The following is an 18,288-nucleotide window of genomic DNA, read 5'->3' as shown; positions in this document are numbered from 1 at the left end:
AACAGAATGTGGGCTTTATTTAGCCATCTGTGTGCAAAGCTCTTCGTTGCCTTATCGACGCTTTGCCTTACGGATATTTTGTTAAAACCAGTTGCAAATATATTTAGTTGCCTTTCATATTCTAACTAGCTGCAAGTACAGACAAAGAGTCTGGTCTCAAATGTTATATTTACTATCTCAAACTGATACTGTGGTGACCTTAGAGTTTCTCGGGCGATGTGAGAAACATAATACCCACTCTAAAAGACTCCCTCACATGGACCAATCCATAGCCATTCAGCAAGCCAGTAAGTTTGCAGACTTTATGATAATATGACTGAACGTGGCTTGTTTATATTAATTAAGTTTTAAAGGCAGTAATGGAATAATTTCATTTTAGTACCCGTTTTTCTGTGAAGTACATCGTCAACAAGCCTTGGTCAGAGGTCTTAAATCCTCGTTTTTCCTTCTCTCCTTGGCTTTATCCCAGTACATGACCTCAGTGTACCCTTATATCCTACTTACATCATCCCAGAATCAAATGGACAGAAATCTGAGATGCATCACGCCCCACTCAGCCCCATTCCTTGCTGCAGAAGACATCCCTGGCTGTCCCACTCTTAATCAACAATGCAAAGGAAATCTCTGAAAAAAGCATTGACCTACCCTTGACGGCGAGATGCACAGCGCTGAGGGTTTGCCCTGCGGTGTTTGATGCAGCACAGACATAAACTCCATTGTCCTTTTGCTTGCAGTACAGAACTTTGAGCGTGAAGTATCCTTCTCTGTCTTCATATAACAAGTATCGCCTTCCGGACAGGATGAGTCTACCGTCCTTCCTCCAGATTATTTCTGGTTTGGGTTTTCCAGTCACAAAGCAGCGGAATTTGGCATGTTTGCCCTCAGACACAGCAAACATTTTCACTTTTGTGGACTTTGTCATGGCGTCGTCCTTTAGTCGGGTTGGCGCTTGTCTGCCAGTCCTTTGTTTTCCCTGATGAACTTTCCAGTGGCCGTTAGTGTAGCCGTTACGGTTTCCTTCCTCTTCGTGTCCAGGGCCGGCGTCGACGAGCAACACGGCTCCTGCCAACGCCTCCCCGAACTCATTCCGAGCTTTGCATGTGTACACCCCACCGTCCGGAGCGCGAGTCTTAAAGATCTTGAGCTGAAACCATCCTCCATCCTGGTAGCCCACGCTGAAATGCGTGCTCTCAAATATTTCGTTGAGTTTTCTACCGTCCTTTTCCCAGACAACTTCCGGTCGTGGGTTTCCCCAAAGCTTGCAGGAGAAGACGGCATCTTCCCCACGGCCGACACGCGTGGAAAGAGGCTTGATGAGGAACCGTGGCTTGTTTTCCTCTCTGAGCTCCATCTCTTGTGCCTCGCCTTCTACCTTTAGCGTGGCAGCCGCGTACGTTTCCCCAATGCTGTTCTTAGCTTTGCAAATGTATTGCCCACTGTCCTCAATAGTAACAGCTGTAATGATAAGGTTGTAAACATTGCCATCTTCAAAGACCCTATATCGTCCTTGGGGGTCAATCTTTTCGTTGTTTCGCTCCCAGATGACAGCAGGTCGTGGATCACCACCAATCTGACACTTAAGAACTGCATCAGTCCCACTTTGGACCACTACAGGTCTTGGGTAGGCTAGGAAACGTGGTGCGCCACCAAAGACATCCATTTCTTCTCTGACAGCGTCCCTCAAGTCGTTCAGGAGAGTTGTGACTTTTCAGTGAACCGAGTCCATCCAAGTTCTGCTCGATATGTTTCTAAAGAAAAAAAACATTAGATTACTTTAACCAAAAATAGATCTTTGGCATTATTATTGACATAAATCTCAAATCCTGGCAGTGGCAAATCCATGGCTTTTGTATAAGATTGAATGCAGAATATGAATAATTTTATTTTGAACAAATAAATTGCAAGAATGTTTAAAAACTCTTGAAAAAAACAAGAATACATATACATATACACATACAGCCGCCCTGATTTGGTGTCATATGCCATGTTTCAGTGACAGTTTTGGCACACTATGGCCACCTAGTGGCAGCTTGAATGTCAGGTAGCACCAGCTGCCACTCAAGGAGTGACAGGTGCCACACAAGTCGTTGCACATGGAAGTTGTGGTATCTGGTACAAAAAGCTGTGTTATATGTCACAAAACGTTGTGGCACCTGTCACAAAAACGGTAGTATCTGTCCCAAAAGCCGTGTCATACGTCACTGCCGTGATTTGAGCTCAGCCTGCTGGGGAATTGGTTGAAGAAATTTCAAAAGCTGCAAACAATAAAAAAAATATGTAGCAGGAATATTTATGGACGTAAAACATTTGATATCATAGATCACCGAATATTTTTTCCCAAAATTGGAAGATTATGGCATCAGAGGAGTTGGACTGAACTGGGTAAGGAGTCACTTTAAGAAAAAATCAACAGTTTGTACAAATGGGTGAACACAAAATCAGCTACAATATGGAAATAAGTTGTGGTGTTCCCCAAGGGTCGGTTTTAGGTCCCAAACTGCTCATATTACACATGAATTGCATAAGTCTGAAAAATACTGAAACTGCTAGAACTGGCTGCTGTGTATATAATGAGTTTTGGTTGTTCTGTTAAAGATGAATGCATTCTCTGACATTTTATGTAAAGAAGCTCCAATACCAGAATATTAAAACCTGAAAACATGAGTTCAGTATTCCATGAGATAATGTTATCCAAGGGGAAATGAGTTAAAATGCCAAGAGCACCTTCTGTCATCCTGACGGTTCCCTTCGCCCTCTCTAACTGCATGTGATTCAGCACAAACGGATGGCATGAATATTAGGGTTAATTGAATTAGATCTGTCTGCGTGGGAGAAAAACACAGCCCAGCAGTCGGAGGAGGAACGGCCCAGGCCCGCTTGCAAAAGCAGCCACAACACACAGCCAGTACAGCTGGTGCTGTATTTCAGTGGGAAAGCTCTTAATATAGTGAGCGCTAAATAAAGACCTGTGAGGGAGTGTGTGTCGGGTGTCACAAAGACAGCCAGAAACATGCGGGCTCACACAGAAGCTAAATCCCAGAACGAATACCTAAAAGTTTTTACCAGAACAATAAGTTGTGGTTCCCGTCCCACAGGACAGAACTGGGGACCCAATCTTTCATTTCAGATTGGGTCAGGATATTCACTCCAGAATATCTAAGTGGATAAAATTAGCCTCCAATAATGAGCGGTAGGCACACGTCGCTAATCTGCTAATGCGCTAATAGCACAGCTAATATTTTGTTTAGTGCTTTTGCTAACTTTGAAAAAATGTAGCACAGTTAGCTTCTCCTAAACCGTAAAGCGCAAATTTACTTAGCTGCTTTGTACATTTTCAGTTGAATAAAGTTTCACATGTGTTAAAGTTACTAAATTGTCACGTAGTTCTCTGTTTATGTTCATGCTCTTATTTTGAAGTGGTCAGGACTGTTTCCTCTCCTCATGTTCTCTATTTTTTATGTCAAAACTAAGTTGGTGCTCGAGGTTTGTAGTCTGTAAAGGGCAGATGTGATCTGAATGGCAGTTAGGGCCTTAGCATTAGCTTCCACAAACTACCGTGTTGGTGTAGCGCTTTAGCATTAGCAGAGCTAAAGTTTCTGATTTGTGCTGTAGGGTTAGCACAGTTAACGTTTTAGCTAGTGGTCCTCACCACTGGTCACTTCCAATCAGGATGTTGGTGAAATTATGAGGCGACTTTAAGCCGACATCTGCAGGGGAATAAATAATCTGTTGTTTCCTGAACTCTGTAATGCTAACGCTAACCCTTAGCATTACAGTTTAATTTCTTCTCTTTTTTCCCCCCAATAACTTTATTTCAAACAAGAAACTTACAGGAACAAAATAAAAAACTGTAAAGATGTAAACATGAACACAATATCTAAGAGTTTTATAGAACATTTAAATTATAATGTCAAAATTAAACTGGTGCTTGACAGTTGTAGTATTTTTAGAGTAGATATAATCTGAGTTGAAGTTAGCACTTTAGCATTAGCAGAACTAATGCTGATGATTATTGCTTTAGGGTTAGCACAGCTAAATTTTTAGATGGCCACTCGTTCTGTTGAAAGGTAGTTTTCCTTTCCACTGTCACCACATGCAAGCCCAGAATGAGGAATTGCTACAAAGTTGACAAAACAATGCAATTACTGTTGCTAGATGTCTGTAGGCAGGATTGTTGATTGTGATTATAGATTTTATTGGAATATTTAATAACAATAACTTAGCTATAGCAATCGGTTGTTGGGTTACTTTCATATGTATAACTTTTATATGAGTATTTTGAAAATTGGTAAGTGAAATATTTCTAAATTACATCATCAAGACCTTCTGAAATCTGAAGTCTTACTGTTATTCCAGACCATTCAGGGTGAGTAATTAGCTGCTTTGCTCTACGGATGGATGGCAACGTTTCAAGTTTTGGCTCCATCCTGAGTACGCACACTCTGCAGTGCCAGAAAACATCCCGTACTACGACACTGCATGTTCACATGAACGCCTCCAAACATGTCGAAATGATGACCTCCCCCTGCTCTTCTCCTGATTTAGACTCTAATGCTGGTTTTAAAATGTAAAACTAGCTGTAAACATAATGAACACGGAATCAACTGCTGATCAATAAGATGATAATTTCAATGGGAGGGATTGTTTTTTAATCATTTTTGGAAATATTTAGTCTAGATGACTCAGGATAAAGTGACCGTGAGAGATATTTCATTCCCACAGTTAGGATGTTGCAGTTTAAGTGTATTTAATATTCCCTGTGGAAACTTAAAGAGATGAGATTAACCCCTGTGTTTACTTGTCTTATTTAATTGGAATGACCTTTGCCCTCTCCTGCCTACCTCGCTTCAGTCGCCGGGAACGGCCATCAACACGCATTCCGAGCCTACAGCCGTGGTCCGAGTCAGGGCAGCGTGTCCTGAGGGCCGAGCCGTGTCCCAAGTCCACTTTAAATTCACACACATGACACAACGCGGTCACATCCTCAGCTTTCTGTCCGGCAGCAGGAGCTGAAAGCTGCAAAACGAACCCAAAAAGCAGCGAGTTCAGAACAGCGCTTCAGTTCCTGTGTACGTTCTGGCAGCTGTCATTGTTCGTGGAGTGCTGCTAAATGCTTTTGCAGCTGCTGCAGCCCCCTAAAAATACTGGGTGCCTTGATGACAGCAGAGCGGATCAGTCAGGCACTTCCACTCAGTTGCCAGCAGGGGCTAAAGATAGCTTAAGTAGCATTTCCAGTCAACCTGGCCCAATGTGAAAAAGTAATCCGGTAAATTCAAGAAATCACTTTAAGAAAGCCTGACTGACAGGTAAATAAATTGCAGTTAATTATTTTATCAATTTATTTGAAGTAAAAACAGAAAAATTATACGACCAAGTCATGCGGCTCTAACTCACAACATTCAATCATTTAAAGCTGCAGTTGGTAACTTTTATTATGTGTTTTTACAGATTTGTTGAACTGTCACCATGTAGTTAGAGTATAAAAAAGACAGATAATCTGTAAAAAAAAAAAAAAAAAAAAAAAAAATATATATATATATATATATATATATATATATATATATATATATATATATATATATATATATATATCGTCTCCCCTCATTCCTGAGCTGCTATAGCTGTCTGAAGAAATGCACCAAAAACAACCAATCAGAGCCAGGAGGCGGAGCTCAGCGCTGTCAATCAACAGAGGACAAAACTTACTGAAAACCCATTTATCTGCCGAGAAGCTGATGCAGAACTGCTTGATGCAGATCTGCATCCCAGAACTGCATCAGAACAGAACGACCTAAAGGCCTAAAATCTCAACAAACCAAAATAAATTTTCAGTTTTTTCCTCCTGATAAATAGAAATACAAATACTGGATCAAAGGTGATTGATTTACGCTCCTCTATGATTTTATTTTGAAAGTTTTCAGTTTTTTTTCTGCTTCTGTCCTCAGACAAACCAAATAAAATCACTTTCATACCTAATTACACCAACAGTCCCAAACCAATCTGTCCAGGCTCAGCAGGGAGTCTCAGCCTGTCTGTGGTTCTGGGTTCTGCTGGATAAATCAATATTATTAATTAATTGGCTGCTTCTGCAGGGAAACCGATCAGATATAACAAACATGTAGAAAGAAAGCAGAAAATCCTGTTTAGACGGAGAATCAAATTAAATCTGTCTGTAGAAAGGAGAGCAACTCCGCCCTCTGCTGGCCATCTTCTGTAAGTGCAACATCCCCATTTAAAATTGTTCTGATTTATGAATTTAATACAATTATAAATACTAAAACTACCGAATCTAACATGAAAACCTGTCTTAAACAAATATATATATTTATTATTCTTGGTATAATGAGTTAGAATACGTACAACAGTAAAAGCTCCCAAACTAAATAAAATACAGAAATATTAAAATTATGTGTACTTATGATAATTATGACTTTTTGTTTTTGTTCCAGCCTGTTGCTCTGCCCAGGATGAATCCAACCCAACAGAATAATTAATGACAGTATTGCTATTATATCCAAATATATACTATTTTTAATAACGTTTTACTATAATTATCCTTAATTATTATTTTTAGTCAGAGTAGTGTTAGTAGTATTTTTCCTATTTGTGAATAATATTATTTTTAACAACGTTATTATAATACTTATATCATTTAGAACTACATTTATTACTATTTTGTTATTAATTTAAGTAATAATCTATATTAATGGATAAATCATATAAATTTATAATTTCTTGTTGATATTTTGTGGTAGCAGTGGTAAAAGTAGCATTTATTTTTTTTTTACATTTTAATACCGGAAAAAAAAAATATAAATCATTGTTGTATAAATAAACCATTATTTCAACTATAATACTTTTTATTATAGAAGTAGAAGCAATAATATTATTGTTGATTAATCAGTAATATAATAAATTTATTTCTTGTTATATATCAATTTATTTAGTTTTCTTTATTATTTATTTATTGGGAGGTTTTCTGAGTTCAACCTGTTTCCTTTAGGACCCGGGGGAAGTCCCTGATGTGCAGGTCAGATCCTCCTCCAGTTCTTCCTCCTCCTCCTCCTCATCAGCTGTTCCGGCGGCGCAGCAGCGGAGCCCCGGACCCAGACTCTCTCCTCTCCGCCTTTTCCTCTCCCTCCCCTGGAAGGGTCCATGTAGCGCCCCGCACCGTCCCGCACACAGACAGAAGATGAAGATGAGGTGCGGGATTCATTTCATTTCTGAAACTTTCGCTCACTTTGTGTCAGAGTAAAACCTGAAAATCTGTGAACGCGTTTTGTCCGCAGGTGTTGCTCTCGGCTGCAGCTCTTCCTCCGCTGCGTCCTGCTCCTCATCCTCCCGGCCGCGTCGCAGTGGTCAGGTAGGAAAACCTGCGGCTGCTGCCGCGTTTCCACCGCGAACCTGCACAGGCAGATAGACTCGCTCATTTGCGCTAAACAGTTTAAAACTAAATGCAAACAATCAGTTTAAGCTTTTAAAAGTTTGCAGGATTTTCTTCTTCTTAGTTTTTAGAACTTTTCCCCCAACATCCTGCATCTGCCTCAGACTTTAACGGTAAAATATGATTATTGACCAGATTTTACTCAAATCTAAGCTTCAATGTTTGGAAGATTTTTTTCTGTCCTCATTTGAAACCATGTTGGGCATTTTGTCTTTCTTGCTGTTCTGAATCTTTCATCCTGAACGCTGGAAATCCATCTTAGGAAATGTTTTTGTAACAGATGATGGCGAATGGAAACGGAGAGGATGACGTTTAGTATTCGGTTGGCTCTTCCCGCGTTTCCCTTACAAAAGAGCGCAAAACTTTGTCAATACTGCGCCAATACCTGCATCTTTCTTACAACGTACATAAAACAGTCAATATCATGTAATATCATTTGTTTTTGTTGCAAATGTGCACAAAACTGTGACAATGTTCCGCTAATGTTGAAAAAACACAATTTTACTGTTGAGGTGTTTCCATTAACTAGTAAATGCAGTTAAAATCACACAATAATACTTTGTTCACCATTAAAAAAATCATTCTGCGCCATCATCTTCCTACCACTTCCTGTCGTCTTCTTTGTCGTTTCCGCTGTAGTAACAGGCGGTTGTTGATTATGTGATATGATAAAACTGTTTCCATTGCAGTTTTGCGAATTAAATCAATTTCAATATGACCGAAAAAGCCTTATCTTAGTGCCAAAACTTTTTATAGGAAAACAAAGTTTTTTTTTTTGTTTGTTTTTTTTAAAAGAAAATTGGCATGTTTATTTTCCTAAATGTCAATTTTATGGTTGATGGAAATGCAGCTCCTGATGACTTAAGGGTCCAGACGATGATTTGTAGTGGAAACCACATTAAAGCTGCATGCTTTGAATCTTCTTCACCTCTTTCAACCGGAAAATGTGGAGTGTTACCCTGCGGTTTGTTGGGATCGGGTGGAGAATCGGTCCACAGGAAGACCAGCAGCTCTGACTAAGTGTTTCCCATTGCTAAGCTGGGTCAGGAATCCCTATTGTCATGTGATCTTTGACATGCGCCCAGCGGGACGCCGCCGGGGGAGGGGAGCGGCTGCGACGGACCCCAACCGTCCCTTTTAACGGCCCGCTGTCCTCTCCTTTCTGGGCCAGCGGGACGGACGTTGGAAAACAAAACAGAAAAAGAGGGAAACTCTGCTGGACTTTATCTGCTAATCATGGATGAAAACTTGAGTTTTAAAAAGTTTGCATTGTTCTAATAGAGCCTGAAGCTGCAAATCCTTCACAAAATGTGTAGTTAGGGAAGAAAAAAGCCACCCCATCTGGTCAGGGATAAAGTCTGATTTCCTGCACCAGTTCTGTTCACCCAGTGAACCTTGTGATGTTTAATTCCTGGATTTTCTAGTCATTAAACCTGCTTACGCCTAATCTTCCTCCCTGGAAGTGTCTCAAGTCCCATCGAGCGTTTGTTTTGTCGTATTGTGTCAGCTGCCGCCGTTTAGAGAGTTAATTAGATTGAAGCTAAGTAGATGTTTGCAGACTGACAGTGGGCTTATTGTGGCTGTAAGCCTGCGTTTCTGGGTGGGAGGAACATTAAATGTCCAATTTAGGTGCAGATCTGATGACTGACCACCCAGATCTCACACAGACATGATGGTGGACGGTCATCTGAAGGTGGAAATAGTGAATTTACATGAATCTGTCTCTTTAGCTCTTCGGATCCGTCTTTAGACCAACATGACGGCAGCGCTGGGTCAGGTCTGGCGCTGGGTCAGGTTTGGCGCTGGGTCAGGTTTGGTGCTGGGTCAGGTTTGGTGCTGGGTCAGGTTTGGCGCTGGGTCAGGTTTGGTGCTGGGTCAGGTCTGGTGCTGGGTCAGGTTTGGTGCTCCAGGCGGCTCTAAATTGGTTCCAGCTTAGCCCCCCATGTTGTTACGTCACTAAATGTCTCTCCTAATATGTCATTTAAACACCCCTGAAAAACATGAAGGATTTCTGCAGTTAGTCCAGTTAGCTGCGAGCTAACCAGGTTTCCACCCAGATGTTTGACTATTTACTCTTCCCATCACCTTAATCCTTTACAGATTATCAATCAGGTTTAAGTCAGGACTCTGCCTGGGCCCATTCAAAACGATACATTTTGAATGGGCCTAGTGGAGCTAATTTTTTAGCTTAGCTTAGCTCTTCAATAAAGTTTTACTTCTGCGGTGAAATTTTGACTGTTTATGCTCTCATGTTCTTCATTGTTAGCGTCAGTTAAACACCGTGTTGATATCACACGTTAGCATTTTCACTAACTTTGAAAATGTTTAGCGCATTTAGCTTCGCTTAAATCTTTCCAGACAAGTTCTAAAGCAGAAATTCACTGAACTCTGATGAACTTTCACTTGAATTGATTTAGAGATTAGTGTTGAAATTTTGGATATCGACAGTTAACTCGCTCACGTTCTTTAGCAATACCACCAGCTAATTATGTGGTTGTTTTTAAGCCTAAACCTGCTGAGGGAATGAATAATTTTGGGTTTTCTGAACTCCAAGAAGAGCTCAAAGACCAAAGAAGAGTCCAGAACCGTAAAGGACGGAGTAAGTTTACCGTTTAGCTCTGAGTACCAAATTCAGCCCATCTGTAATGCATAGGAAGACTTGTATGTCAACATCCAAGTCATTCATTGAAAACACATGACCCAGTTAGCATTACAGTGTTAGCACACCTGGAAACATAAACAGCTGCCTTTGGTTTGGTTTAGCTGGTTTTCATCTTCGGAAACGTGGAGGAAGGTGAATCTGGAAATCTCTAGGAAGATGTTGTTATATTTTGTCAGATCACTTTCCTCCCACATGAAGAAACTCCTGAAATCTGTCATTAAAAAGGTTAAATATATTAATTTTAGCTGCTGGTGGAGTATGACTCCACACAAGGCTTTTGTTAAGTCTCCTACAGACAGGAAAACACCCAACCCTCCACATGTGCTCACACTCATGTGTTCATCCACTCATGGTTTTTCCAGAATTTCTATAAAACTACAACATTAAGCTGCTGCCACTTCAGTTGTTCAAAAATATCCAAAATGAAAAGTTGTCACAACTCAAACCACCCAAGTTTCTTAGATCTTTATTGACTTTCCTGTTGTTCTGTCTGCTGGTTGATATAATAATTCTGTAAAATAGATCATTTATAATCAAAAATCAAGACGGTTTAGGCTTATTTGGAGGAATGTATGTATATATTTGAATCTGTATGATTCTGACTGTGGATTAGAGAAAATTTACCATAAATTAAAAAACAAAGCAAACAGTTTTAGTTGTTTGCATATAAATTAGGGGTGGGAATTTTTTTTTTACTAACTCACGATTTGATTAAAATTCGTGATGATTTCTGCTTTAATCGGTTGGAAAGGTTCCTCATGATCTGCTTTGCAAGGCAGAATGACAAACTGAGACGTTAAGGTGTCACGTTTATTACATTTTAAATATTACGCCATGTTTAGATGGAATTACTCCGTCCCTGCATCCTCCATTTTGTTGTAACGAAGTGTCACGTAGAGAGCGCTTCGCCCCCATGAACAACAACGTTGCATTTTTCATCCACAATTTTTTAGTCATTTTACAGCATTTGTAATTGTAAAAAATGTGTGTAATTTGTCACCAAATCGGAAAAACACTTCGTATTAATGTCTCCTGCGGATACAAACACCAGAGAGCGAACTATTGATGTCGCTCTCCAATCGTATTTCTGTGAAGACATTCAGGGATTTTCTTTTCTTTTGCGCTGTAATAATGTAATCAGTGACATCTTGGATAATTAACGGCTCTCTGCTGAGGTTTTTCCATATAATATGTCGTTAGTGAGATATTTTAAGTTTTATATCTTTTTCTTTAGGATACAAATGCACCACAAACTCTCTTTCCATTCCTAAAAGTTCCTAAAACATAAACAAAAACTTTCTGTAAGAAGAAAAGAAAAAGTAAAAATACATTCAAACTATTTGGACTATTTTTGGGATATTTTCATGGTGTAATAAAGTTTCCTGGCAGTTTTAATTGCTTTTTTTTTTGTGTATTTAGTCTGAATGGTTAATAAAGGGACATTTTCATATATGCATCTCACAAAAACAAAAACATGAAGTTCACATCTCGGCTTTCAACCAGTTTCTGCACCAAAGAGTTAAGAATGTATAAACACGTTTTCAGTGAGGCTTTTTAAATGTGAACATGTCATTTTAAATAGATATTTGCTGTTGTTATGGCTGTATGCAAAATAAACAGGGGTGTAATTACTGACTTATTGCGAGGTATCGCATGTTTTGTGCATTTCTGCTTAAAACATGGCAACAAACTTCTGACCAATCGCAACACGGCGTACTGAGCTCCTGACTCTGTGACGTAGCTCTGCTTCGCTGTAGCTTAGCTCCAATGTGTTTCCAAGGTGATCAATCTTCATTTTACAGTTTTTTTGCACAGTAAAGCTCATGTGCACTTCTGTTTTTCCGGGAATTTGGTAAAAACCAAAAAGTCCAAATGTTTCCCTTAAACGGAGACGGGACCGGCTGAATCTCTGATTTTTGCAGTTTCCTCCGCGCATGCGTTCCGTCTCCATGGCGACGTGAGAACGTTGCCTCAGACAGCGGATTTATTTCACTGTAAAAATTTCTACACTGATTTTAGGACGTTTTTAATCGATTCTGAATGAACGTAGAGTTGAACTCGTGTCTGTGTTTGTCCTGCCTTCGTTTTGAAAGCTGCTGACAGCTGTTATTTGTATTTCTCGTTCGCGCTGCCCTCAGATGTCGTCCTCGATGTCCAAATGTCGGGTTGACGGCTGCAAAATACAGAGGAACTGGGTAATTACTGGCTGTGCACTGACAGAAGAGGATTTGTCGAGCACTCGCTCCAGAACTAATGGCACCCTGAGTGCCGCTTCGCCTCTCAGCACCTCTTTCCTGTTTCAAGTGAAACCTTTACTTATTTGCTCGTCTTTCCCAGGTAATCCAGGTAACACTCAGCACAAGGTGTGAAGCTCTGCAAATTACAGGACTCTACTGTATATACATGTTTTCTATTCAGTTCTACAGATCTGTGTTGACTGATCTGAGTTTTTACTTTGTTTCGTCCATCTTTGTGGTATTTTGTGTTTCTGTCTGACTCCTCCTTCATTAACCTAACCGTTTTAACTCCACCTTGTTTCTTCACTCGTTATTCGCAGCGTTAGAATCTGAAATTACATTTATAGTTCGATAAATTAAACACAGAATTCTGCAGCACATCTACATGTTAAGCTTTTCAAAGTCAAGCTAGCATAACTTTGACTTCCCTCTCCCGCGATATATATATATTTTTTTAATTAAAACTCTTTTCTGGCTTTATTAGTTGTCATAGTAGCAAAGCTTTGCGTCCCTTCTTCTTTTACATAGCATGCTTACATTCAAGATGCTGCACCTTATTTTGACAACGTGGCAGCTAAAACCAGTGCTAGTCATTGTCAGCGAGCCACTTTTTGCGCTCCAGCAGGGAGATGCGGGGTCGGATCTCGTGCGAATGACGTCACATTGCCAGGGGTCTATAGAAACACAAGTTTTATCGGAATTGGTAAGTTTCCATTAAGCAAATTTATTTTCATAATTTGCGCAATTCTATGGCTAATGGAAACCCAGCTGGTGTTTCTTGTCTTGGTCAACATAAATCAGGAATGGAAAACGAGTTGACTGGACATTTCTGGGTAGCAGGTGTTGCAGAAGTTAAAGATCTTTCTCTCCAGTTTCTGCGGCGAAAACTAGAGAATTCATTAGACGTAAAGCAGGGCACACTTTTCCTCCGGGTGGTCAGCTCGTCTGCTGCCTTCAGTCTGGATGGGAGCTGGTTTCCATGACCACCAGGTGCAGATTATTCCCCCACAAAGCAGCGTTTGGCTGAAGCGGGGGAAACCGGATCTGTGTACCTGGCACTTTGTCCCGGTCTCCAGCTTCAGGTCGTGTTCACTAGTCTTCTTTGACAGCCTGCTGAACACAAAGGGACATGAAACCAGAGACCCTCTCCCCCCACCCCACCAACTCCAACCTTCACTCCATATTTTCCTTCTCCGGTTCTAGGAAATGTATACCATCGGCTTTTCACTCTCCATGATTTATGGCCAATGCCAACACTATAGACCGCTTTATGTCTCTACTGGTGATGTGATCCTTTTAGTATTATCAAAAAGATGCAAACGGCGTTAAACCCAAGCACCAGCTACCACCCATTTCCCCTTTTTAATGAATGAATAGACCATTCAGCATTTCACGAGGCCCCTCTCGGGAATGCCATTGTGCATTTTGAACCTCACTTTGCAGTTATATCCCTCTTTTTTTGCTCTCCACGTCTGCTTATCTTCTGATTGACTCTCATGATGTGTGTGCAGCTTTTCAGGGCATCCTTGAATTCCACTCATTCACCCGTCCTTCAACAGCGGCCGTCCCGTCTCTGGAGGCACTTACCCTCACAAATCTCACACCATGGGGGTGTGAACTGAGGAGAATCCTATGGGACAGGGAGATTACCACCAAGGCCACAGATCTTGTGACAAAAGAGGGATTTTGCTGAGTCCGAGACTTTGGATTGAGTTTTTTTCACCGTAAGCATCAGAAGGCTGGAAGGGAAGCCTCCAGGTGCGTTTGGTTTGGACGAGTTAAGCTTTAAAAGCCAAAGAACGGAGAAAAGACTCCAGCAGGGCCTCTAGACGTCGCTGCTTGCGTCTTGTTTTACACAAAACAAATAATTTGGTTCCTTATAGCTGTGAAATGTGAATCGGGAGCTTGAGGACAGTTAAAATCAATTCACTGACGTCATCGCGTGATGAAGATGCGTCACTTTGCTTCCCTTTTCGACATCAACCCCAAGTCGAACTATTTCATACAGAGTTTTGTGCCAGCTGTTGTCTGATTGGTCAGAAGTTTGTTGCCATGTTGCGATGTTGGTATTTCACTTCAACTAATCCATTTTTGTATTTGCAGGCATCGTAAATACGGAACGTTTGTCTGACGCGGGGAGGAATTATGTACATTGTCTAAGATTCCTCAGGAAATAACTACAAAGACTATCAAATGGCCAAAAACTCCTGAATGGAAATTACAACGCTGGCGTCCATGGAGGAGTTTGCAGAAAGGTGGCGCTCGCTACGTGACACTTCGCCAAAACAAAGCGGAGGATGCAGGGAGGGAGTAATTCCATCTAAACATGGATTAATATTTAAAATTTAATAAATATGAAGCTTTAATGTCTCGATTTGTCATTCTGCCCTACAAAGCGGACTGGGGGAGATCACGAGGATTCACTGCACACTGAGATTGAAGCAGAAATCAAAATTGATTTTGAATCAAATTCTGGCCCCAGAAATTGGAATCGAATTGTGAGAAAGTAAAAGATTCCCACTCTGCTATGTTTACATTTCACTGCTAAAAGTAAAACTCTTTGTACTCTTTCCTGTCTTTCCCAAGGTGGAGTGTTTCTTCAACACAAACAGCAAACACTGTCTGCTCTGGTTTTGGCATTTCGCTTAAATCCTCGGCTTCTTTAACCGGTTCTTTAGCCGCAGGCGACATGAATACTTTTTACAGTCGAATTATGTGCACTTGTACAATTTCCTCTACATAACTACAAAGACGGATGAAAATTGCTACGTTGTCGTCCACAGAGGAGCCCGTCTCTGTAGCGCTTCGTTGGAGCAAACAGTGGGAATGAGTGTGCCGAACACCGAAGTTGGTGTTGTGTGAGAGGTACGGCGACCACATGACTGCGTGTCGACTGCTCGGGTTTGGATGAAGTATGGGAAAGACTGAAGGCTCCCACATTTCTCCTTCTTTTCCTCTAATCCAAATGGATACCAGCAAGTTAGATGGGTTTGTTGGGAGTCCAACCCCGTTTCTTCACCACAGTTCAGCTTAGCTTCACCAGGTTATTAAACGCTGCACAGGCGGAGCGCTGGGCGCCTGAATGGTTATGCTTCATACCCTCTGACATTGTTCTGGTCCAGGTGGTTCAGTGCCATCAGAATTAGAGACGGGAAAGATTGTAGACTGTAAACATTTAGAGGTGCTTTAAAAGATTTGTAAGGCTTTTGGTCCAGACAGTGCCATTATTGGCAGGTTATCAGACATAGATAACCTGAGTAAACCCAAGAAGTTGTTTTCAAATGACAAAAAGCTTTTTAGGTCACAAATTAACTGTGATTGAGCCATTTCATGTAAGAGGTTTAGCCAGACTTCGGTTGCTTAATACCTGAACTGCAGATATAAGAAACTATTGAAATAGTACATCTGATGAATGAAAGATTTCTAAAAGCAACATGTTATCTAAAAAGATCCCATCAAAAACAGCAGAAAAAACAAAGTCAATAGTTGAGTTTCCATTGACCTTAAAATTGCTCAAATTGGAAATATGAAAATGGAAATACGGCATTTTTGAAAAAAGCTTTTGCACTAGAATGAGGTGTTTTTACAGCTGTGTCAAAATTTGTGTATTTCACAAAACACTTTTGAGTCGCATCAACAAACGGATGTTACTACTGGCAGAAACTACAAAGAAGATAACAAGAACAGATCAGAGGTTGTTTTAATCTCTTATCGCCTGAACAAATTAGATTTTAATCACGTTTCTTATTTAGAAATTCCACATTTGTTAAATTGTGTTTTTTCAACATTTTTAATGGAATAGCAAAAAAGTTTGCACACATTTGAAATGGAAATTCAATAATTATATAAATTTGAATCCACCTTAAATATTAATGACATATGAAAACAAGTATTCAGTGTCAGTTTGGGACCAGCTCAATGTTACTGGGCTATAGAAGAGGAGACTCCATGTGTTCATGGGAAACTGATTTATCACAGTTGATGACTATCAGAAATCCAGCAGGAGAACGTCCAGTCCAATGTGGCCTAGCCAAAGCCTGGACTTCAATCCAGTTAAGATGCTGTAGTTTGATGTTAAACAACACTTGGCTGGTCCACTCATCGTTGTCCACTCCATGAGTATATGGTGTCCAGGGCTTGTAGCGTGACCGTTAGCTTGCGCTGTTTGGTTTCCTCCTGACATGTTGCTGAGCGACACGGTGAAATATCTACTTTGGTCTGATGTGGCTAAACGTCGTCATTCCAGGAGTCGTGTTTTATTCAGATGCAGCCATAAATCACGTGATCCTGTTGGTTTTAGAGACACGACTTTCCAAATAGCCATACCTGTTCAGTGTTTGTCTAATTGTCCTGTCATGAACTTTAACCTTTAACCTGCTAACTGAAGCTTGTAAAGTCTGAGACGGAGCTCTTGTTCTTTTATTTGGTCCACTGGCAGCTTTCTGAACCGTTTTCCTCTTGGGAATAATCTTCCTCTCTGAGTGATGATGGACTTTAGACAGATTGAAACTGATTTTATTTTCCAGATCAGTTTTTGTTTATTAACAACACCTAACACTGACATTAAGCTGGATAAAAACTAAGCACAGTTTTAGTTGCATTAGCGAAACTATTGTTTACGATTGGTGTTTCAGGGTTAGCTTTGCCCACCACATGAGTCTTGCAGGTGTATGTTGGCGTCACTGACGGCTGTTTCATTATTAATATTTCAGCTTTCATCTACATACATCACCACATATCTAATACATTTTACAGCCTTTCTATTTATTTCTGCTCGGATTTGTTGCTTGTTTCTAAAAGAAAAACTCAAGTGGTTTTCATTTCTCATGCCTCATTTGTGGGAAGAAATATCCAGCGATTGCACATTTCAGTCTGCATTTCCTGGTAGCTTAAAGGCTTTCCGCCCCCACAGCAGAAATTAGCAAGTATTAGTGGAAAAATGCCTAAAAGGAGGCCAGGATTGCAAAAGTTGGTGAGGCTTTCAGTAGGATTAAGCCGCTGGGCTCTGCTGAGCTGCAGGCTCCAGGAAAAAGGAAAAGGTCACTCTTTTCTTCATCAACACATTTAGTTGCAGCTGTAAAACTGACAGCAGTACAGATGACCTAATTACCTAATTATCTATTCTTTCATCTCTTATGTTGCTTTTAAATCCATTTTTAAAAACCAGTCAGACTCATTACTCTCTCCAGCTTAATCCCAATCACATGGACTATAAACGGCGTTGCTTTGCCGAGGCTGAAGCGGAGTTAGACCGTGACCTCTGCCATTTTTTTTTTTTTTTGAGCTGAAGTGGGCAGTCTGGGAACAATAACCGCTGGCACCCTGGGATCTGCTAATTGAGGGACCTGATATTGTCTGGCGGATGAAAGCCTTCTTTGTGGCATCTCCCGATCTGCTGTATCACCCCGCGGCCGCCGATAGCCGCGGTAGCCATGACGCCATCCCCCTCCAAGCGCCGTCTGCATTCTTTGTCAGGGATTTAAGTGTCAATTGAAGGTGAGGTGTAATATTTCCAAAACGACTGGAGGAATGTTCCAGTTGGACGTAAAGATTTGCTCTTGAACATGACTGAAAGATGAGTTCTGCAGCAGGAACGGACAGAGATCAATCTTTGTTTGAATGCATACGCAGGTGCGCAGGTAGCAGCATTTCCCCCTGATTACAAAGTCCAAGGCCTGTAAAGGCAGGCAGAGGTTTTACATGAAGCGCGTGAAGAAATGATTTATTGAAAAGGGGAAAATCTGGAGAGAGACTCAGAAAAGGGCTCTTCTGTTGAAATGTTAAAACATATCAGGGGTTTATTGCTTGGAGTGAAAGTTTTCTTCAAATTAAGTTTTCACTTTTTAAAACCCTTTTTAATTTTTAAAATTCTGTCTGTTAAAATTCAGAAAAAAATACAAGAAAATTGTCTTTGGATGCTTCCTGAAAGGGGCAGTTTCATTTAA

The 18,288-nt window shown here is 40.6% G+C and overlaps 1 protein-coding gene and 1 long non-coding RNA gene across 12 annotated transcripts in view; one reads left to right on the top strand and one right to left on the bottom strand.

Moving 5' to 3' along the window:
* obsl1b (obscurin like cytoskeletal adaptor 1b) overlaps positions 1-5,117 on the bottom strand; it is a 31,261-nt gene extending 26,144 nt beyond the window's left edge. For all 11 annotated transcript variants that reach the window (XM_015059830.1, XM_015059832.1, XM_015059831.1 and 8 more), the window contains exons 1-2: positions 4,842-5,117; positions 646-1,748 (exon numbers count right to left, since the gene is read on the bottom strand). In XM_015059830.1, coding sequence (XP_014915316.1) covers positions 646-1,660 — 1,015 coding nt within the window. In that variant the 5' untranslated portion in view covers positions 1,661-1,748; positions 4,842-5,117. The remainder of the gene's footprint in view (positions 1-645; positions 1,749-4,841) is intronic.
* Positions 5,118-11,792: 6,675 nt separating this feature from the next.
* The window catches only part of LOC106964353 (uncharacterized), a 26,574-nt gene continuing 20,078 nt past the window's right edge, over positions 11,793-18,288 (top strand). The window contains exon 1 of the long non-coding RNA XR_001428405.1: positions 11,793-12,409. This is a non-coding gene — a long non-coding RNA (uncharacterized LOC106964353). The remainder of the gene's footprint in view (positions 12,410-18,288) is intronic.

The sequence above is a fragment of the Poecilia latipinna genome, unplaced genomic scaffold (genome assembly GCF_001443285.1).
Source record: "Poecilia latipinna isolate Pla-1442-1.1 unplaced genomic scaffold, P_latipinna-1.0 Scaffold1661, whole genome shotgun sequence".
Lineage (NCBI taxonomy): Eukaryota > Metazoa > Chordata > Actinopteri > Cyprinodontiformes > Poeciliidae > Poecilia > Poecilia latipinna.
This window is presented reverse-complemented; position numbering and strand designations above follow the sequence as displayed.